Source organism: Pelobates fuscus, chromosome 6, assembly GCF_036172605.1.
Source record: "Pelobates fuscus isolate aPelFus1 chromosome 6, aPelFus1.pri, whole genome shotgun sequence".
Taxonomy (NCBI): Eukaryota; Metazoa; Chordata; class Amphibia; order Anura; family Pelobatidae; genus Pelobates; species Pelobates fuscus.
In genome coordinates, this window is record NC_086322.1 from 121,471,471 (window position 1) to 121,495,844 (window position 24,374).

General features: G+C 40.8%; 1 protein-coding gene across 1 annotated transcript in view; it reads left to right on the plus strand.

Moving 5' to 3' along the window:
- The window catches only part of MARCHF1 (membrane associated ring-CH-type finger 1), a 226,930-nt gene that overhangs the window by 107,166 nt on the left and 95,390 nt on the right, over positions 1-24,374 (plus strand). Inside the window, exon 2 of the mRNA XM_063458206.1 lies at positions 23,358-23,408. Coding sequence (XP_063314276.1) covers positions 23,358-23,408 — 51 coding nt within the window. The remainder of the gene's footprint in view (positions 1-23,357; positions 23,409-24,374) is intronic.

The following is a 24,374-nucleotide window of genomic DNA, read 5'->3' on the forward strand; positions in this document are numbered from 1 at the left end:
TATGCTTTTTATTTTTATTTTTATTTTACAATTGTCTTCTCATAGTTCAGAACTGTATATTATTTTTCCTGGTTATGTGCCATCTTCCCATGATTCAAGATCTATGAATGTATATGTATATGTGCTATAAATGAGATAGACTTTTATATCAGTTCCTTATTACTTTTCATTGTCACCTTCTTAACCCCACAATTAAACAGGGAGGTCTCCACATGGCTATCCCTATCCTAAACTCCTATACCCGGTCCCTACAGCAGATCTAGGCAGTAGGAGCAGAATAATATGCTACCAGTTCATACTCACACTTTGCTACAAATGGAGTGTAAGTCTGTGTAGGGAATTTCAGTCAATCAATGTAATCTACACACCCTAACAGAGAGATTGATGCCGGACAACAATGTTCCACAGTAATGTGCAGTTAGTGTAAGTGAATCACAGAGCTCTATGTAATGTCCATAATCTATAAGTACATCACAGAGCTCTTCAGCAAGGTGCATGCATGCATATTTAAAGTGACATGCATGCATATTTAAAGTGACAAAGGATTCAGGAGATAGAAGGGATGTAAGGAACTAGAAACCACTTAAGACAATGCCTTGAGATTTTCCTGTACCTAAGGCTCTAATGTATTATGAGCAAAAGGAATGTTTCGCCTTTACACTAAGTCAGTGGCCTTGAGTAAATTTGGCAGAGAGGCTTTGAAGTTTAAGTTCTGGTTGACTGATTTTAGCTCCACGTTCTGCACCTTGGCACTGCCAATGCAATGCAAGGTCATTTTGGTGCTTGTCTAAACACCATAATCTCCATTGTGAATAGAAGTTAAAGTGCCTTTTCTCCACAGGATTAAGAAGGTCTCATCCCAAGAAGACTCTTTACGTTGCTTTTCTTCTTTTCAGTGCTTTGGAGTCAAATACAGACTTCTTTCTTGTCATCTATAGGTGATATACATTTTTTATTTGCTTCAGTCAGTGTGGAGTTTTACTGTGTTTTGTTCTAATGACTTAAAGGACCACTATAGTGCCAGGAAAACATACTCGTTTTCCTGGCACTATAGTGCCCTGAGGGTGACCCCACCCTCAGGGTCCCCCTCCCGCCAGGCTCTGGTGTGAGGAAGGGGTTAAACTTACCTCTTTCTCCAGCGCTGGGCGGGGAGCTCTCCTCCTCCTCTCCGCCTCCGATCCTCCCTTTCGGCTGAATGCGCATGCGCGGCAAGAGCTGCGCGCGCATTCAGCCGGTCTCATAGGAAAGCATTTACAATGCTTTCCTATGGAGGCTTGCGTGCTCTCACTGTGATTTTCACAGTGAGAATCATGCAAGCGCCTCTAGCGGCTGTCAGTGAGACAGCCACTAGAGGATTTGGAGGCTGGATTAACCCTAATATAAACATAGCAGTTTCTCTGAAACTACTATGTTTATAAAAAAAAAAAAAGGGTTAATCCTAGAGGGACCTGGCACCCAGACCACTTCATTAAGCTGAAGTGGTCTGGGTGCCTAGAGTGGTCCTTTAAGGACCTTTCATGCTATCCTCCACAGAGTGACGTCTTCTGCTGTTAGGACAAATGTCATAACGTTTTGGTGTGAGCCAGCTTAAATCGTAGTATTGCTCACACCATGGAGATTAAGGGATCAATACCCAAGGCTTCCCTGTGTCAGCTGGGGCTATTTGATAACCCACGTCGCAAAACAAACCATACATTACTCCTACTTTTAAATAGTAGCATAGCACGCTCAATGATAATTCTTATATAAAACCCAAATCCCCGTTGAACTCACAAAAGTAACTTTATTTAATACTTTACGTAGATGTGTTAAGATGCTATTATACATGATACACAGTATGCTACTGTTCTAATTTGTGATACAAAAATGTATCTGTTGAAAGAAATTCCTGAAGTAATTACTTTGGCAGCAAAAAAACATTTCCATGGTAGGTAGTATATTTTCAGTAGTTCTGAAAAAAACTTTCAATTTTTATTCATACTTATCCAAATCTCTATAGATTATTGCTTAAAATGCTATTCAGATTTCCAATAATTTTTATATTATATCGGCTGTTGCACACATTCTTAAGAGACAATAAAGAACAATAAAGCATTTAACAACAATATCCTAACTGCTTACTTAACAACAAAGTAATGGCTAACAAAATAACATACCTAACATCACGTGTGTACAATACTTTACAATTCGCATCCAAAGGAAAAAAAAACACCTAAACTATTCCTAATAAAATACAAAATACAATTTTGTGCATTAGGGACTAGGTGTACATGGAGATGCACAAGAATACAACAGACAAAGGTCTGTGAAGGGTGATCCACATGATCCTCTATAGATCTTATCTTGTGATGTGGGAATTGACTAAACTTGATGGTTGAAGTTTCACTTTTTGTCATCTTGACATAGCTGCTTTAAAGAAATATATATATGAATGAAATACTCCATAATAACTTATTAAATTGTTAATAGTTTTACATTTTTTTTTAAAGTTTATAGCATGAAGATTCCTGAAAACAATTTTATTAGACGATAGTGGTGATTTGCACAAATTATTTATAAAAGTTATTGTGAAGGAATTGCCCATCACTGTTCGGCTATTAACGTTCGTGTTGGCATCCTGTGTAAGTTTGTTCATTGTTTTGTTCGGTTCCCAAACCGAGACCACCCCAGAGACCAATTAGAACATGGAACGTTCTGTATCTTGTATAAAAACCACAGAGAAGATCATTAATCGAATGCTCCACTAGGTGGCCGCCATTTCGTGCATATGAATACACGTGGTTGGGACAATGGATGGCGGCCATCTTGTCTCCTGAACGCTCTAGCGGGACCTGGTTGTCGAGTGTCTGGAACTCATTTTAGCCAGGCACTCTCATGAACACCGGTCTCTATGGAGCTACTCTATGTTCTCGTTTCCATTCACCTAGACGAACGGCATTCGGGAGTTCCAGAATACCAAACACAGGGAGCATTCTCCATGGACCAGCTTGACTTTATCTTATGTGGTTTTCATGCAAAACCCCATGAAAGGAGACCAGCTCTTGACACACTTTTCAATTAACTCTTTCTGTTTTTTTTGACCTGGTGGCAGACCGGTCAAATCTTCTCTGCGGTGCCAATCACAAACTACCAAATGGATCTGGGTGATTTTTGGATATATTGTTCCCCCAGATCCAGGCTACCCAGGCTACTTTTGTGGGGTTCCCATGCATTTTGGGGTGCTTTTGGGGTGTTATAAAATTTTAACTTTTTCTGGACCAGGAGATAATTGAGTTTAGTACATTCTGACTCAATAATCTCTCTGGCTCAGAGGAGGAGTTTCCTGACTGTATAAATTTGATGCCTGTTTTCCATTTGTGACAAACCTCCCTGCCTCTGGATTATAACCTTAATATTGGTTTTGTCTGTTTTTTCTTGAGTCCACTTGTGTATGTCTATTTCCCTGGTTTTATTCACTGAAATGAACTAACTACCGAATGGCGGGCCACCCAGCAGGGAAGTGGGCTGCTTGTTAACCTTTTTGACCTCTTTAACACTGTGGTTAACCACAGCCACTTCCATCTCCCAAACGGTCGGCTGGGTGGTCGTCTATTGTATGATTGAACAGGTGGCGGCGGCCATTTTAACTATTGAACGCCCAGCAGTGTTTGGTCGTCAACTGCATAGAACTATTTTCGGCCACAGTTTCACACGAACACCGCTGGTGTCACGATTCTGGGAACCCAACACGCTAACACACACACACACAGAACAGGTGCAGTACCGGACCTTAGAGTGGCCGGGCTAAGCACACAAAGAATAGTCAGGAGACAAGCCAAGTAAGGGGAACCAGAAGACAGAATAACGAGAAACAAGCCGAGGTCAAAGGGTAGGAGAAAGTCACAAAGTCAGATTAACAAGCCAGAGAGTACGTAACCAGAAACACAAGTTCAGTAGCAATACTAGCAAGCAAAGACCACAACAGGGCAGGGAGGAACAGGAAAGGTAAGTATTTAAACCATAAGGTTAATTCTGATTGGATAATTTCCAATCAGAATAAACAATCACACGTGGGAGATATCTAAACCTCCCACTGTGATTTTCGGCACTGTGCCTTTAACGCCGGGTCAGGTGACTGACCCCAGCGTGTAATATATTGGGTGGTCTCCCAGCGTGCAGCATCATGCATGCTGCCGCTGGGGGACATGGAGGAAGACGCGGAAGGATGCCGCTCGCCGAGCCCACGAGGAGGAGGGGACTGCGGACGGCTTTAGGGTGAGTACCGCGAGCGGAGTGCAGCCTCACCTCGCAGCCGCCCGTGGGATCCCAACAGCTGGGACTTCCAGACTTCCATCCTTTCATTTGGATTCACACAAATGTGGCGGCGTTCGTTACTTCTAAACTCATGAATCAGACCGACCCTGAGGACTAAAACCCATAGAGCTGATTCTGGACAGATTATGCCGAACGGTTCGTGAAAATAATTAAACCCCATGGTGATGTGACTGTGTTCGTGGGATCTGATCGCTTTTCGGACATATTGAGTGCTCAGATCCAAGCTATCTGTGGATATGTCGACCATGGGGGTTTTATTATGATGAGATAATTAACTTTACTACAGCCTCTTAACCCAATTATCTCCAGAATAGAGAGGAGGGATTTTACTGTTTGTGTTTCACTTTGTACTGTAATTGGGATTTGTTACTGTAACTGTGTTCCAGTCCTCCACAAGGACCCTATAGGAGTGTCCTTTGCTGGAGGACCTGCATAAACGCCAGCCTGTGTCACTCATTAAACCAGTGTTTTGACTCTCAACACAGAGCTTCGTCTCGTGCTTGGGGGGATATTTCTTCAAGGTTCGTGTTCAGCACTTGGGATTATTCGACAGCAGACATCACACTTGGGGGAAAGAACATCTTTGACGGCGTTAACCCCTTCTTATACCCGGGGTGTCGTCACACCTTTGGCTCATGTGTGGGCTATTTTGTGATACCGGCGATATTGTAACCTATGGATTATTGTCGTATGACTATTATGGGAAAACGGTGTTCATGGCGGTGATACCTTAACAGACCGTCACAGTTATAACTAAGCTTTTTATATATTAGTGACCCATTCCACAGTAGAAAAAATGCTCAGAGAACTTAAAATTAAGAAGTATTTGGCAAAACCTTTTTCTAGTACCAAATGGTTTTCCATTGCACAGGGGATAGCATGCTGCTTCACTAAACACGTCATAGAAGTTGACTGGATCCTGATAATGTGATTGCATTGTCGAGTTTCCTTTGCATTGCTGGAAAGCCAAAAGTAAGACGGTTTGTTTCCCAGCAAATATCTGTGATGGAGATTTCTTTTTTTTTCTTTCTTAAATGTGTTTTACAGGGATGAATAATTGAGAGTTCATCCTTGGTTTTATGAAAGTTGGTTTCAATGATGGAATCATGAAAATGTTGATAAGTTGTTGCTGGGTAAACATTTTTTTTTACTTACAAGAATGTTAAGAGTTAAGAGTTGCACACTAAAAATAAATTTGGTTGTGAACCCTTTCCAATGTAAGCCTGGAAGGTGATGCATTTTAAATTAGTTGGCTGTCCAAACTTACACATTATTATAGTTGAGATAACTTAACTTTTTTTAAAAAAAGAAAACAAAAATGAAAATAGTTGGCATTAAATGTCTGCAAAATCTTCCATATCTTCAAGTTAAAAATCTTCACAAAGCACTTATGCTTCCCAAGGGACTGTGAGATAAAGCTCCAAGAACATGCAATCAGATATGGTCACTGGACATTACTTGAATCACCAGCATAAAACAGAACACAATGAATCTGGAAAAAGCAAATGCAAAAGGCTGTCATAGCTGTACCCTGCTAGCAGATTGTTTAAGCACGGCTGTCTTAATGCATGGTTGACGCATGGGCATGTTGGACAGTTGCTAGGGGCTCAAAGAGAATAGAGGGCCCCATAGACTTTCTTCAGTATATTATTCCAGGAGATTTATTCAGAATCTTCAAACCCTCTTAATTAAAACACTTTAGGTTGACTAACCACTTCAGTATTAGCTGTTATCTGTACAAGTGATCTTGATGTTGTTAATACATATCTTGACCTGGACGAAAACAATGTACACATACTAAATGTACATAAGCAAAACAAAATCAACATACATGTCAGTTGCCTCCCCCTGCTACCTACTAAATGTTTGTGTGGATTAATCTCTGCTGTACAGCATGTTTTTTAATGTTTAAACACTGTTTTTGTTGGAGGTACCAATAAATCTGTGTTTAATTTTATCGATAATTAAATTTTTTATTTTTTTTGTCAATCTTTCTTTTATTGAGGCATATGGTTATGGTGGTACAGAATAAAGAGAGGGAGACTTGCAGGGGTTACACAGGCTAATATCATCACAACAAATTACAAAATCTCCTAGAGTTATCCGCCTCGTTTTATATTTTTTAAACAAGCTTAGAACATTGAGTTATTCAAACAGGTGGGTTATAATAAATGTCTTGGTTATCCAGCTTGATTAATGTAACGTTGAAACATCAATATACATTTAGAGTAAAAACGTAGAAATATCAGGCTTTATAACAGTAATAGGTTGAACACGCTAAGCTTGGCAGATGTATCATTGGTCTAGTAGACTATTAGAAATACATCAGGATAACTGTCGCTTTTAGTAGAATCAGGTGAGTGATTATTATGGTAAGGCATGGGTTATAACGAGCTATTAATTAACGCCAAACTTAAGATCAGGGATTTCTCAGGGATGTTTAGGCTAGTATGTAACCTGTTAATTTAACAGAGCTGTGTAAAGCACGTGTTAGGTAGGTTCTACATTATGCAGTTATACATTTATACATTTATACAGGGACAATTTAGCTGTTTCTATCCAGCAACTAAAACAAGTAAAGTGAGCTGCGAACAGGTTAATTCTCGGCATGCATGTTTCCATGTGAGCATTTTATACACAGGCTTAAGTTCCCTATCCTGAAGTGTGTGCAAGAGGATTTAAACAAGCATTTACAGCATAAGCTCAGGCCTAAAAATTGTTAAACATTTAGGTGGTAGGTAAGGCAATAGGCAGGGTAGACAATATGCCGCAAGAAACATAAAGACATCTCTGTACTATAGTGTCTTAGCGATATGATGCATTAGCTATGCTTGTACAGGTAAGTTCTTACAGTACGTTACAAGGTCTGTTGCACGGTTTGATCACTGCTGATTTAGCCGTGTAGTGTCCTTGGGGTCGGGAGTCCATTATCAGCCGATGCCCTTGCTTGGCAAGGTAACACCCCCATCCATGGGAGTCCGCGGGGAGGCGGCGGGGCGCCATTGCCCGATGGCCATCAGCCAGCCCCAGGTCGTTGTGAAGGCCTGCACCTGCTCTCCACTGACTCGGTGTCTCAGTGAGGCCGGGTCTTCCCGTCTTTGGGCGCCGTTATCCGCTTGGGTGTTCTGCCGCTGCCTGCAGCGGCCAAGCCTGCGGCGTTGTGGTCGGTGCTTCGGAGGTTTACTCCGGGTGGTCTTCGGCCTAGGAAGGCGCTTGGGACGGCCATTAGGCGCGGCGGCCATTTTGCGTGTGACATGAGGTGGGCTGTCAGCCTGCCGAAGCTTTGCTTGTTGTCGCTGACGCAGGGCCAGATTTCTCCAGAAGCTGTCAAAGATCTCATCCAGCTTTGCAGAGTAATCTGTACGCTCGGCGAGGTAGTCAGTGGCTCTCGCTGTGTTCTCCCAAGGCTGCGGTAGTAAAGCCATGGTTGTCCCTTGTATGTGGTTTGTCTCGTTTGTCGGCGCCATTTTAAGTGGGCCATGTGCTTGGAAGCTCTTTAGATTCTCTCCCGTGAGTTGCGATTTCAGGCTCCGTTTGTCTCTCCGGTTGTCCATGCCGGACCGAGATAACCCCCATCGGTCCAAAGGGGGGGGGGGCTAGGCGTTGGGAACCCCTGGGAGTCCATACTCAGGTCTGCAGCGTGGTGAGCGGCCGTCTCTCCACTGCCCGATCTCTGGTAGGCCTCAGGTGGCAATGCAGGGTCTCGATGGATTACAGGCTTCGTTTTTGCACCCAAGTGTCACCCAGGTGTTCCCTACTTAGTGGCACCTCTCCAGCATGTGCTTGTGTCGTTTTTTGGGGGGTAAATTCCCCAATTTGTGCCGTTTTGAGCTGGAGCTGAGGTGCAGCACAACCGCTCCGTTTGGATGCCAGGCTCCGCCCCCCGATAATTAAATGTTTTATTTCTGTGAGTAGTTGTGTAGGCAGGGCCCCAGTGCACTGCTTTGTCCAGAGGCTTATAATCCTGTTAAGACGGCCCTGGGTTTAAGGCCCATTTTGTTTAAAATTTGTGGACAAACCAAGTCTGCATGCCGTAGCATAAACAGAATGAATAGTAGAAGAGAACAGATTTATTATTATTATTGGCATTTATATAGTGCCAACAAATTCTGTAGCCCTTTACAATATTATAGGAGGGGGAGATTTGACCAAAACAAATAAATCACAGTCTGTATAAAGCAGGGCTCAACAAATCCCAGGAACCAGGTCGCAATTGCGACTGGGCTTTTAAGCGCTTTAGCTAAAGGCAGGATGGGGAAACAATGGAGCCGGCCAGTCGCCCTGAGAAGCGTGGACGGCCATCTCAGGGAGCTTCCCTGTGGTCGGCTGGGGCAGCGTGCGAGGGAGCAGTGATCTTCAAGCAGCTCCTTTCTGCTCCTTCGCAATGTTTAATGATGCCGGGAGCCAGAAAAAGATGTCATAGCGGCCCTGGCATCAGTACATGGAGCAGAGAGGAGATGCTTGGAGATCACTGCTCCCTCACACGCAGGATGAGCGAGCAGCCCCACTGGACCCCAGGGAAAATCCACTTAGCTCTCCCAAAGGTAGGGAGGCTGAGTGGATTCAAATTAAAATGGAAAATGTCTGTGCGTGTGTTTGCATGTCCATGTGTGTGTGTATGTTTTTGTATGTCTCTCTCTCTCTCGGTCAGTTTGTGTGTGTGCACGTCTCTCCGTCAGTGTGTGGGTGTCTCTCACTGTCAGTGTGTGTGCACGTCTCTCCGTCAGTGTGTGCACGTCTCTCTCCATCAGTGTATGTCTGTCTCTCTCCATCATTGTGTGTGTGTCTCTCCGTCAGTGTGTGTGTGCGCGTCTGTCAGTGTGTATGTGTGTGTCTGTCAGTGTGTGTGTCAGAGAGTGTGTCTTCCGCAGCGTGTCCTGCCTTCATGGGTGAGATAATAAATTTTTAAGATCTCCGCTAAACCAATGCTTTCCTAGGAAAGCATTGGGAGTATATTGCGCATGTTTTCTATATGTAGCATTCAGCACCTCCATGCAGAGCGTGGAGACTCTGAACAAAGGTGCCGCATCACTGACACAGGACTCTCTAGTGGCGTCTTAGTGACTGTCACTAGAGGTGTTACTAGGCAGCAATGTAAACACTGCCTTTTCTCTCAAAAAAATACTTATTTTTCACCAGATGTATGAGCACCCGGCTCAGCCACTGACAGCACTAAATGATCTGAACTACAAAGCAACCTGCATGAGCAGAGCACTCCCAAAGAGACATATAGTAGGGAATAATTAAATAATAATATCATTACCTGATTGTAATTTCTTTGACTGTCTGCAGCCAGACTGTGAATTTAAAGCAGGTCACTTGGTGCTGTTGGGTGCATACTTTTTTTTAAAATTTAAAATAAGTTTTTATTATTTTCAATATCAACAGGTAACTGGGATACAGAAGAAATTATGGGAATTTGCATGATGTCAACAGAACATCATAAGGCTTTTACATTCCATTCAGTTTTTAATGAAAATGTATACAGCTCCAACCATCTATCATTCCCTGTAGCATTTCACATTCAGGAGTTATTTAGTTTAAGATAAATTCTTAAGTACAATTGACTATCTGTCTCCTCTCTCCGGGAGACGCACTCCCTCCTGTATGAAACTGGTGGGGTTCACATAATTAGGGCTATAACGCCCCTGAATAAGTTGGGTCTGCTTCGATCTCTGGTCGTTGTTCAAGGTGTGTGCACTACATTGCCTCTATATCTAGCTTGTGTGACTCATGCAGTTTGGGACAGGGGGAGCAACATGGGGGAAGGGGTAAGGTAAGGGGCCTGCCTGGCGCTGTAACTGGGTAGGTTCTCTGCTATTCCAACACTGATCTGTGTTAGTAATGGTGTGGTTACATATCTTCTTGAGTTCTCGAGGGTCTTATTTCTAACTTGGAGTACCTAAGGTGTATCTTTCCAATGTTGTATCCAGGGTGACCATGTGCCTATGTGTTTTTCTCTATTTCCTATTGTTGACCAGTAAATTTCCTCCAGCTCCCTCACTCTCTCCACCCTCTGCACCCACTGTTCTCTAGTGGGTATACTCGCCTTTCGCCAGTGAGCATTTGCCTCTCCCAGCAGTATGTTCAGCAGTATGTTGAGTAGTTATTGTTTGGGTGTCTCACTAGTGGAATTAGGCCAACCTAGAAGGACTTGGGATGGTGTTAGACGGGCTTTCAAAGGGATGATAAGTGAAATGTCTGCTATTACCTGCTGCCAAAATGGGGTGATATCTTGGCACAGCCACAAGATGTGCTCCATACCTCCCTGTTCCCCATTGCATCTCCAACATTTGTCACTCACTGCGGGCCAGTAAATATTGAGCTGTACAGGGGTTCTGTACCATCTGGTGACCCTCTTGTAGAAGGCCTCCTTCCTGGAAATACTGACCGGGGCTTTGATCCCTGTCTTAAGCAGGTGCATCCAATCTTGATTGGACATATGGATATGCAGACCTCTCGTCCATTTTTGTTGAAATGAGACCTCTTGCTGGTTTGGAGTATATGGTAGATTTTGGACAGAGTACACCTGTGGTCCTGCCCTGTGCCACATATGAGCTCAAAGGGGGTTTTCTTTCTAGTCTGCCAGAATGGCAATTACTGATTTGTGTAAAAAGTTTCTCAATTGGGCTAGCAGTGTCAGCAGTGTCATACGCTTATTCGGTCTATTGGAATCCTTCAGTCTGGGTGGATCTCCCTCTGTCAGTACTTGGGTTATGTCTGACTTTGGTTCCCCCTTCAGTCTGGATAGTATTATGCTGCCCTAGCCCATTTTGAAAGTCAGGGTTGTTTGTAGGGGAAAGAGGGAAGATATCCCTGGTGCCAGGTTCCATGTATTTTTGTGCCTTCTCCATGTTTGTAATGTGTGTGATAGGGTGGACGGTGGGGGTGAGGTAACGAATATTGCATGTTTGCCATGGGAGCGAGTGGAGGGGTGCCCTTGCATAACTCTGTTCTAGGGTGTACCAGAATTTTTTCTTGTCTGTGGCTGTCCATTCTTTTATTCTTGTGAGCAGGACCGCCACATAGTATCTGTACAAATGTGGGAGGCCTAAACCCCCTCTGCTTATGGTAGAGGTCACCGTGTTATAGGCTAGACATGGAGTTCGGTTTCTCCATATGTATGATATGAATGCTGTTTGCATGGTGCTGAAGAATGTGGTGGGTAGGGGGACTGAGAGGGCCTGGAACATTTTCAAGATGTTGATCCTTTCCATGAAAGAGATATATGGTAAGTCTCATTTCTTTAGGTTCATTTTTAATTTCCTTCAGAGAGGAAGTGTAGTTTAGCTTATATTGATCCGAGGATGTTGTGGCTAGGCGGATCCCTAAATAGAGGAGACCTGTAACCTTCCACTTAAATTTATGGGTTTCTTGGATGCGTGTTCGCCATTTAGGTGGTACTGAAACCCCCCAAATTTTGCATTTGTCTGCATTGATTTTTAAATTTGACAGGTTTCTAAATTTCTATATTTCCGCTCGAACTAATGGTAGAGTGCGCAAAAGGGTCAGTGATTGTGAGTAGGACGTCATCCGCAAAGGCGGGGACCGTAACCTCCCCCCCCGGGTAACTGTAACTGCGCGTGCCATTGCTAATTACGAAGGGACTGGACTGTTGTCCATTAACACCAACACCAACACTGGCCGCAGGCCCTCTATATAGTGCCTGGATCCAGTTTCTCTGCCTCAGCCCAAGCCTCAATGCCTCCAGTGTAGTAAAGAGATATGACCAATCCACCTATTCAAATGCCTTCTCAGCATCGATCGCCAATAGTAGCGTTGTTGTTTTGGTTGTGTTCGCCCCATGGAGTATGCTCATGATTTTGGTGGTTTTGTCCCTGGCTTCACTGCCTGGCACAAACCCAGCCTGGTCACGGTGGATCAGTCCAGGCAGAAGGGGCTTGAGCCTATTGGCTACGAGTTTAGTGATCAGTTTAAGGTCCAGGTTAATGAGGGATATTGGTCTGTAGCTACCGCACATTATGGGGTCCTTCCCTGGTTTGGGGAGGATATTGATCGAGGCTCTTAGCATTGGTAGAGGGAGTGGGGAGACAGGGGTCAGCCCCCAGTCTTAAGGAGGTGTGGTGCAAATGTGGACTGGAAGGTTTGGTAGTAACGTGTTGTCTGGTCATCAGGTCCTGGGCTCTTGCCCTTGAGCATGGTCTTAATGGCTATGGAGAGTTCTTCCACAGAGAATGGCCCATCTAGTTTGGCGGCTGTTACACTAGAGACTGCGAGTGGAAGATTTGAGGTAATCTATTCCCGTAGTTCTGAGGGGTTACAGGCCAGGGACAGGATCTTGTAAAGGTCATGGTAGAAGTCCCTAAAGGTGGAAGCTATGTCCTATGTGGTGTTGCACTGATGGCCCTTGCTATTTAATATCTTGGCTATAAAAGATTTTGGGAGTTTTGCTTTCAGGGCCTTTGCTAGTAGCTTCCCACTTTATTGCCATGTGAATAGAAAGAGCTTCTTGTCATTTGGAATGCTTTGTGTGCTTTTATGGCTAATAGGGACTGTAATTCTCCCCTATGCATTGTTAGGTGTCGAACGTTTTCTCGTGTGGGGGTCTGTTTATGCAAGGTCTTTGATTCATTAATGGTGTTAATGAGGGATTGTATCTTGGATGTGCGCTCTTTTTTAAGTCTGGATCCCCTAATGACTCCCTTATGTGCCTCCCATACCCAGTAGACTATAGTGTCGGGTGTAGTATTCTCTTCAAAATACCTGTTCAATGTTGTGTAGAGATCTTCCACTACCCGAGGGTCATCTAGTAGAGTCTCGTTCAGGCGCCCATTTGTGTTGCGTCTAGTGTCACCCTGCATGTCTATAGACAGGAATATAGGGGCATGGTTGGTCTCTTGGGTAAACATAATATCGGCTTTTTGCCTGTCTAATTCTTGTGTCAACATGGAATGCTTTTCTGGGGTATTGAGGCCTCTCACATTTAGTGACTGTAGGTTAACCTGGGCCATATTGGGCTTTTGGTAGAGTTTCCGCTATAATGACAGCCCCATATCTAACACCATGATAGTTGGGATGTGGCAGAGTGGTGATTAAGGAGCATAAGAAAAAGTTACAGGTAGATGAAGAACAAAAACTATACTGACAGAGTATACTGAGTATGGTACTAAACCTGTAGGAGACGTGGTTGTATCCACAAGTAGTTGTGAGGCACCTCTTCGTGGGGTAGGGGACCTAGTTACCATAAGGGGAACTGAATGATTGCTTCAGATGCATTGGTAGCGCCATGTCAAGCTCCGTGGGCCATGTCAAACTTAATGGGCGTGTCCAGAGGCCTAGAGAGGATCTGGTTGAAGTACCTTCATGGGGTCCTCTGTGGTTCCCTCAGGGCTTTCCGGTATGCCCCTCACCCACAAATTGCTCTGCCGCCCTCTGTTGTCTTCATCTTAAAGCCTCCTTTGTAGGTATAATATAGCCTCCATGTGCAGCCTCTGAGTGGTGTGCCAAATAGACCATTACTGTTCTGCTGCTTTGGCATCGTTCTCCAGGGCCTGTACTATGTCACCCAGGTGTTGGATGTCGGAGCTGACGGCTTGTAGTTTTTCCCCAAAGCTCTCCTCCAATCTCTGGAACATAGCAGCGATGTCTGCCTTGGATGGGAGTTGTGTGATTAGTGCCCGGAGGTTAGTATCCTCAGTGGAACACTCCGAAGTCGACGGGCTTGTTTATTGGCTGCCATGTGTACCGGCCTGGGGCGCCATTTTGCCGCACTGCTCCGGCTCCGTTTACTCAGAGAAAAATCTCTGTAGAGATGATTTAGAAGAGGCAGGGTTGGTGGCAGGTGTTGTCCCCGCTGCATTGTGCTGCCATTATTTCTGTTTTTCCTGACGGGTTTTGTTGTTTACATTCATTAACTTGCGGAACCATCCACGCTGGAGTCTAGGCCATGCCCCCTCGGGTGCATACTTTTGATAAGGAAGTCTTTCTGGCATAAAGACCGTGTTGGTTTAATAATTTTATGGATGTCACCTCATCATTTTGTATTTATGTTTAAAAAGATCAGCTATAAGCTGCTCCAACTTTGCTGTATTATTTGATAACCGGAAATAAACTGCTTATTATAAAATGAAATAATTATGGAAACTATGATCACATTTTCAGACAGTCTTTTTATGATTTGAAGGCTTGGGCATTTTGCTTAATGTTAAACATGATTAATCAAAACAGCAAACATCAACAGAGCCAGAAAAGACAAATGTTACCAGGAAAAAGACAAAAAGAAAAAACTTTGCAGTTCAATTACTTGGGGGGGGGGGGGGGGAAGGGTCCCCCTATATTATATATTCAGATCCACACTGTTTAGGTCACTTTGATTTATTTTATATTTTTAACTATATATATATATATATATATATATATATATATATATATATATAACTGAACAAAAAAAGTTATTTTTTTCCGAACGAATGACTGGGGAAGGAGGCATGGGAGAGATATAAAACCTCAATTGTGTTGGGGTGATAATTGACTCCCACCGACTTGTATTTTTTTTTTTTTTTTTTACTTTTAATATGGTGGCTGGCTTGAAGCTCTGACCAGACACCAATAGAAAGACACATTTGATTTCATTTGAACATCAATGCATTCTATTTCTAAGCAAGATTAATTTGTCTAATCCTATTTTACAAACCAGCTTAATTTATTTACATAGAGATTAATGTTTGAGTGAAGTCTGTAAAATCTCACAGAATTTCGGTTGAACTGAATAGATATACAACTGAATTTCAGCTGAGATAAAAAAAAGATAAAATGATTCTCCAATGACTGAGCTGAAACAATAAATATTTTCATGCACATGTCTATTGAACAGCATGTCCGTCATTCTATAATGTCCAGCTTCTTCTGTAGAGGATTTTTTGATCTTCTAACAATGGTTTGTTGAATACATATGTATATTTTTCTTAGTAGAATTCCTTACTCTTGGAGGTCCCTGAGAAGGTGTTGCTTCCAATCTATATGCTTAGTACTCCAATTGATCCCGTCAGTCTGTGCCAGCTTTATATATCCTTGAGGGCTTTAAAGAGTTGGCATGGGATTCAACATGTCTAGTATTAGTACTAGTACTTCCTTCCATGATAGTGCTGCAGCTAAATACTCTGAATGTTATTGAAGTAAATGTAATACTTGCTTTCTTTTAAAAAAAAAAAAAAAAAGTAGCTGTGGGATCTCTGACCCAATCAACATCAATATATACAGTTGACTTTGGATTTGGAACTGCTGGCAGTTGTAACTCAATTTGTATTGTTACTTCACCCTATTTACAGTATGAGTTGCCTTTGGAAACTGCTGGTCCGAATGCCTTTTCCAGGTAGGTTTTTTTACATCCCTATATTCCAGGATTGAAAAAGCCTGCAAATATTGGGTGAATCCAGTATGGTAAATGTAATACACACTGTAGATTATTTTGATATTAATTAGTTATCATGCTTTTATTGTTATTTATTGGTTTAGTTCTTCTACACCATATATCTGTTTACCTTCCTTGTGTTATCATGTTTGATGACGTTATATTAGTAGGAAGGATATCACAAGAGGTTTGCAGTGTTGCCTACTCTGAAGTACACTTAAGGCTTTGAGTATTTGAGCTGGTACATCCTTAAGCCACTGTGTAAGTGTGATTTCAACCTCTGTTTTCGTATTTTTGATTTATATTACAAACTCTACATTTAAACCGTGTTATGAGTACTGATCACACTCAGCTAATGTGTGCAGATTGCTTGTTATTGCTTTATATGCATATTAGTGCTTGATACCTTCTTTTTGTAAGTGTTGTCACTTTGTATGTTGATGAGTTAGTGCAGAGAAAGGTCACATTAGTTTCTATCTATTAGTTTTTGACGAGCATGTTTTACCGTATGGTATTCATTACATAATACGTGCCTTAAGCACAAGTTTCTCGTTTCTGTTTAGAAAGAATCACTATCTTTCTGTTTATTAATATGTTCAGAATTTTCCCTCTTATCAGAAATTGATTTTGATCTTTTTCTGTCTAAAGTCCCTGTGGAATATCCTTTGTTATGTAATTGAGGGAGTAAACAGTAAGCTGTAAAACATGCAATACTTTGTTGTTGTTTTGTTGCTGGCTGGCCATTAATTTTTACCGCACCTTCTAACTCTAACCCTAACTGTAAGCTTAGTGCACACCAGGTGCTACATGCACATTAGAAATTGCTACATGGGGAACTTTTTTTTTTTCCTCTCCTGCTGATGGCATCGAACAGCTAGTGAGATTAATTCAAACTTCAAAAATAAAAACTTTATTCTTGGCTAACCTCACTTAAAACATGAGGTGCAATTTTTAACCAATTAGAGAACAGCAAACGGAACATTTACTTTTTATATTCTGTATGCGTCGGAGAGTGACTGGGTGTGACTGAAACTGAACATCTGTGGGTTAGAATGCGTGCCAAAGCATATGGAGTGCCAGAGATAGGCAGTTAATGAGCTCGCAGACACTACTCACTCTCATGCTCATTCACGCACATAACGTTTTGCTGCTTCTGATTATGTTATGGGGTGGGTGAGGATATTAGATGAAATTTTATTTCCATCAACAGTTCTCCGGAAATTATACCATTGAATAAACACTGAAATCTAGCAATGGTTTGTATTAATATTCGTTTCCATGTGATGGTTTGTTTTATTTAACTGTATACTAAACATCTAGTAAATTACATCAGAATCCAGTTACATCCTGGCACAACCAGGGCACAAATTGCTTTGGCACACATTGCTTCTGTTTCTCCTCTTCTGTTCTCTTCTGGCCATTAATTATCCAAGTCTCCATGAAGATATCTGATACATGTTGCAGGGCAATCTCTACGATCGCACACAGGCTCTTTTTTAATAACATAAAAGGGCAGAGATTATACAAATGATTAACTGAGAGCCAATATGGAGGTAATACTTAGTTCCATGATGGAGGTAAATAGAGCAGTGTGGTTTTGTACATGTTTTATTTTTCAGACCACAAAATAGTGTCACAATATACATGTCAGTGCCACTGCTATTTAGTCTGGTTATTATTGTTAATATTGACATTTATACAACGTCAACAAATTGCGTTATTAGAGGAGGGGGAGATTTAACAATAAATGGGACAATTACAAAAACTTACAGGACCAATAGGTTGAAGAGGACCCTGCTTAAAGCTTACAGTCTGTAGGAGGTGGGGTATAAAACACAGTAGAATAGGAGATAGCAATCAAACAAGGTAGGAGTGAGGCAGAGCTGGAGGAGAGAATGTCATTTTGCACTTTAGGAGAGAGCAAGGGACAGGTAAGTGAGATAGAGGTTACTCTGGGAGGTCATAAGCTTTCCTGAAAAGATGGGTTTTAGGGCACTTTTTAAATGATTGAAAACTAGGGGAGAGTCTGATGGTGGAAGGCAGGCTGTTCCAAAGAAAGGGAGCCACCCGCGAGAAGTCCAGCAAGTGTTAGTTGGCTGTACAGGTGCAAGAAGCAGACAGGAGAAGGTCATGGGGAGAGCAGAGACACAGAGAAGGGGAATGTTTATGGATCAGTGAAGAGATAAAAGAGGGGCTAGAATTGTTCAGTTATTTCTAGGTATGGTTTAGTACTTTGAATTGACTCAAATAGGATACAGGAAGCCAATGTGAAGACTGACAGAGGGGTGAGGTGTGAGAGGAGCGACTGGAGAGGAAAATCAGTCTTGTGGCAGGGTTCGTACAATGCATGAAATTGTAAATTATAATTATCCTTTTAATATAGTGACTGACCACAAGAAATTATGGTGATGGGAAATATTATTCCCTACATATTTTGAAATGTACTTGGATGAGTTGAATTGTACATTCTGTGTGTATTCTATATGCAGTGTATTGGACACTGAAATGGAACACATGCTCGGTTATAACATTGAGCTGCAAGTGGGAAATCCTCTCTGGGCTTTCACACTGTCTGCACTCCAGTGAGTTCTGCTAAATATTAGATGCAACACTAGTTAAATACCTATGAGCAATGACCTGCAGAAGGGAAAGTCAATTTTACATAGTGAACAAAGCTTGGATCTGAATGTACTCTGTCTGCAAGTGAACTTTGACCTGAATCTTTATTTTGCTGGTAAGCAGATTAGCCACACAAACTTAGCCAAGCTTAAAAGCCTATGTTTAGTAAGGGCTCAGTGGAGCAAAGATCTTGTTTTTTATTTATAGAGCGTGTGCATGCGAAACAGCAAGTGGTATGCAAATACACATCAATGCACACATGGTGTTTCCACATGGACGCCCTCTGATCTGCCACTGACGCGTTTTGCACCAAGCGGTATCGAAACATATCATCATAGAGGTGGAACAGAGTGCGTGCGGAAAACCCACAGCTGGCATTGGGCTCTAAATAGTGTAAAAGGACACTTCACCTACGTACATTGTGAATATATACATTGATTTAATAATTCACTCTGCCCTATTATTTTTTTGTTTGTTTTTTTTATTTTCTTTGTATACATTTCACATATGAAGACACCAAGCTTCTTCTGTATTAGTAAGGAAAACAATTTGCAAGCACTTGACTTGTAATTTTTGAGTGGAACAATAATTTGCTTACCCCGATATATAAATATATAGGTCTTGATGTGGTTTAAGATGAAAGAGAAAAATAAAACAACAATAGTGCAGATGGTATTAAACAAAGTGCAATGTGCAGCCAAATATAGGTGATTACACTCACAATAATCAGAGCCTAGATGATGAGGCTCGATTATGACACAGATGTGCTTTTATAGGTACGACCCCACCCTTTTTTAAATGGATTTCAATCTTAAAATAAGCAGAGTTGAATATAGGGAATCATGGTGTAGTATAGCCACGTATAAACAGTAAAAGATGAGTAAAAAATCCCTAAAATAGAATGGTGCTACAATCACCTCTGTGGGCCACACCGCCACAAAAAACAACAAGTGATACAGAAAATATATCAAATTGGTGAGAGCACTCAAAATAAGACAACTTTACCCAAACTTGGTCAGTCAATCTAAAATGTTAAAACAAAAAGAAAGACATAGGGTAATATTGTTAACATAAAATTATAATGCAGTAAGTAATGGTCTCACTCACATATCCAGAGCCACTTAAAAGTTGGCTCAAACTTCAGGCTTGTAAGTAGTGGAAATCAGGACTTTGCATTGGAACCTCCGAGAATTATGTAGCTGGTACCCTCAATTTCATTTAGAACGCCAGAATGAAAGTGGTAAAAAACTAATTTTATTTGTATAAATAAAACAAAACAGAAAAAAGCTCGGTAAATAAAGTCCCATAAACGTAAACAGTCCTGTCTCAACGCGTTTCGGCTTTCGCCTTCATCCGGAGATATACTTCTCGGAGGTTCCAATGCAAAGTCATGATTTCCACTACTTACAAGCCTGAAGTTTGAGCCAACTTCTAAGTGGCTCTGGATATGTGAGTGAGACCATTACTTACTGCATTATAATTTTATGTTAACAATATTACCCATTATAATTTTATGTTAACAATATTACCCTACCGGATGAAGGCGAAAGCCGAAACGCGTTGAGACAGGACTGTTTACGTTTATGGGACTTTATTTACCGAGCTTTTTTCTGTTTTGTTTTATTTATACAAATAAAATTAGTTTTTTTACCACTTTCATTCTGGCGTTCTAAATGAAATTGAGGGTACCAGCTACATAATTCTCGGAGGTTCCAATGCAAAGTCCTGATTTCCACTACTTACAAGCCTGAAGTTTGAGACAACTTTTAAGTGGCTCTGGATATGTGAGTGAGACTATTACTTACTGCATTATAATTTTATGTTAACAATATTACCCTATGTCTTTCTTTTTGTTTTAACATTTTAGATTGACTGACCAAGTTTGGGTAAAGTTGTCTTATTTTGAGTGTTCTCACCAATTTTATATATTTTCTGTATCACGTATAAAGCAGGTTTAGATCAATATAGGAGACTCACATTGCTTAGTGCTCTGCTGTGCCTTGGCTCTAAGGTGGAAACACTTAGTGTCAAATTGTGGGGTGACACTCCCCAAACTGGAACCTGGAGCAAGACAGACTGCAAGTAGTGCTAAGATTAAATATTTATTATATAGAAATTCAATACAATTAAAAACATGAAACAAATAAAAACAGATGTAGTATGCACTTATCCAGTCCTGATAGTCCAATGGAGTGATACATTAGTGTAAGCTCACCTGCCATGTCATTGCAAACCTCAAACGTTCTTGTTGCTAAAAGGCAAAATCTCTAATGAGACAGAGTGGAGTATTTTTCTTAAAACCTACACAATAATTCACCCTTAACAGTTCACACATAGGGTGTGCGGCAGCACTGTAACATTCCTGTGCAATACAAGAGGAAATACAAACAGTGCCGTCTTTAAAGAAGGTGCTAAGAGGAGTACATATATCAAGTACATCACAGTACCTAGAAAGGTAAACCTTATGTGTCATGAAATACTTAAAGCTTGTAGAGGGGTCATTAGAGAAGATAATAAGAAAAGTCTTTGGTAAAACTAGTGTTCTGAAACATAATATTCTAACAGTATCTAGGAAGGTAAACCTGAAGTCTCATAAAATACTTGAAGCCAGTAGAGAGGTAATTAGAGAAGATCTTAAGAAAAGTCTGGTGTAATCTAAAAGTTACTGGAGTTGTCCTATCATATTGGTAGCAAAACCAAAATTTTTGGTTTTGCTACCAATATGATAGGACAACCAGGAGTTATCCTATCATATTGGTAGCAAAACCAGAATGCAATTTTATAATTTGATGCGTATCGCATGCTGAGAATCTAAGTATTATCTTACTATAATAGACCCACCTTGGTGCTATTGGCAAGTGCCACACAAAGAACAAACAGCTTTTTTTCTTGATGGTCTGCTTCAATACATAGTTGTACCTTTGTGGTGCATGGGGTACATGCTATTTACAAAACAAAATTAAGATCTAACTGATGTAACAAAGCTGTATATTTGGATGATGTAGTAATTCACAGTGAAGAATGGAAAACCAAATTTCCTCACAATCTGTGCTCAACTCACTTGCTGCTGAGTATTCGAGGCAGCAACACTTGTTAAAAACCCAATAAAAACACATTAGCGGTGACCTTTAGAAAGTGAAGTCCGTTTTGCAAAGAGGCAAAGCGAAGAGCACTAGAACGTGAATATCAGGATTATTCATTGAAGTCCGAATGGACCCCAAACCAAATGGGGTAACACCATCTGACTGCATACAGGGCTATGGACTGCAAGATCTGATCATTGTTGAAGGACCCTTATATTACTATAATGGAAGTTATGTACCATCCATCAGGTAGGGGTATGTCTACTAAACATGTAAAACCCCACTGGAATGGGGTCTGGGAAATAACAGAGGGAGACATAGCCCCCCCCCCCCCCCTCCAACTGTGCTGTGGAATAGCTCCTTTCCAGCCCTTCAATAATTTTGATTTTGACGGACGGAGAATCATGTGACGCGGAAGTTCGGCAGACACGGAAGTAGTGACGGACGCCGGCAAAAGGCGCCAAATTTGACACGAGAAACACTTTTTAAAGAAAAGAATACCAGTATTTACCACACACTTTGACAAAGACCTGGAGGTCGAAACGTGTTAGTGTTGTGGACTTTTTATTCTTATGTTATTTTAAGCTTATTTCTGTTCCCTGTGCTATTGTATCCAGTAAAGTTTATATTTGTTTTCAACAAATTGGATACCCTGGAAATTATTGAAGGGCTGGAAAGGAGCTATCCTGTCTAGGAAATTTGAAAGCCAGAATAAGCTTATTATTCACCTGCCAGTAAAGTCAGAGCCAGCTCCATGTGGCTCTGCATATTGTGAGTGACCCAATACCTTCAAATTGATCAATTTTTCCTTGTGTAACAGTATTATACTATGTATATGTTTTTATTGTAGGAAGATCAGGAGGTGGTCCACTCATTATACTAAGTATACAGCTATATTTTGTATATTTTCTCTGCACCCCCCTTATACTCTTTTCTCTCACTTTATATCTGAGTGCAATTTAGTGATTTTGGGCACTGGGGGTAGTTGCTTATTCCTTGGTTTTAAGCGCCAATCCACCATCTTTCTGTTGTATTTAGATTCCATAGCGCTTCACAATATTATGAGTGGGGTATTTAACTATAAATAGGACAAGTAAAAAAACTTATGGGAACAATAGGTTGAAGAGGACCCTGCTCAATCAAGCTTATGGATATGCATGAAGGCACACACATACACACTCACACTCATGTACATATACACAAGTAGCGCATATGTACAAGTATACACACTATACACAAGTACATACAATATAAATACAAACAAATGCCCAAATATATGTACATGCACACCTACACATACATCCACACACAAGCACCAATACATGTACCTACACATATACCAATGTTCCTACACATACATAGACCCATATATATATATATATATGTATGTGTATGTATAAAGTGTATATATATGTAGATCTATGTATGTGTAGGCACATTGGTATATGTGTAGGTACATGTATTGGTGCTTGTGTGTGGATGTATGTGTAGGTGTGCATGTACATATATTTGGGCATTTGGTTGCATTTATTTTGTATGTACCTGTGTATAGTGTGTATGAATATATATATATATATATATATCACTAAGAAAGATTGTCAGCCAAATATAGCAGCACAGTGTTTATTCAAAGAGAAAGTGTATTTCTTAATTCTGCTGAGATATTTAGGAATATAAACAATGTGCATCCTCTGCTAACACTGTGCATAGCAATTTTAACTCATCAAAAATTCAGATGCAGTTATGTCTCCCTCACTTTTCATACTCTTTGGCAAAAAAAAATAACTTTTAGAATCACGCATCAGTACAATACTTTGATAATTATAGCATTTAAAGACATCAATTTCAACACCAGTACTCTGCCTGGTAATTAGAACAAATTGTCCCGATACGGATGAAAGTGAATAGAGAGAGAAAAGAACTGCTTACTTCTCACATGTATTTTGCTAATCTAATTTTTTTTTCTCCAGAATAACAAATCCCCCGGGCGCTCAGCAAGTCGATCAAGCAACATATCAAAGGTTTGTATAATAAACAATTCTTATGCTTCATGGAGTGTATTTAGGTTTCTATACTTTACGTTTCAGTGTTGACTATACATTTCATGTCTGTCTTTTAATGAATCTGTTATTTGGAATTTAAGTAATACTTGACTTTAATTAGGACCAATGTCAATCCAATTTTCTTATGGCAAGCTATTCATATGCACATAGTATAGTATTCAAAATAACCACCAAAATAATGAAGTAAAGCTGAATCAAGACACTGACCATATAACTTATTTCTCTTCTTACTTTAATGCTATGAATATGCACACTGTTATCATATATACAATTGAGAAAAAAAATAAAAACTCGAAAAGAACACAAATAAAAAATACAACTGGCACAATTAAAATATATTTAGTTTTTTGTTTTTAAAATTTTTTATGACAAACTGCTTCTGCCAACTGTACAGCGTGTGCTGTTCCTAATGGCAGGAACATGCTTGTTTAAAATGCTATGTAATTAATAAATTAAGAAAATATGCACAGACATTTTTCTTAATGAATTATAGGTTCTGGTCATACTGGCAGACTATCTAGTTAACCATATACTAATGCAAGGCAAGAAAACAAAGAATGTATTCTTATTAAAAATGTAAGAACTGATGGTGGCAGAGCCAACTGAGCTGTTGGCAAGATGCAGGCACTCAGAACTCCTTCCCAATATGTGTAGTAATGAGCTGAAAATTGAAAGGAAAATGTCACATGTTTAGAAGGCCACAGTCTGGCAAGTCTAAAGTGGCACCAGGTAAGTTGCAGCCGCTGCCTGTTCAGATTCCAGTTTCAAAGTTGACAGTCTGAGAGCCCTTCTCACTTCTCCCCCACCACCAAGTTCTGCAAATCTGAAAAGAAAAAGGGGAATATCAAAACCATTTTTTTAGATTTTAAGGCTGATAAACGTAAATGTAATTATACATTTTTGTTTCATAAGTTAATCAAAATG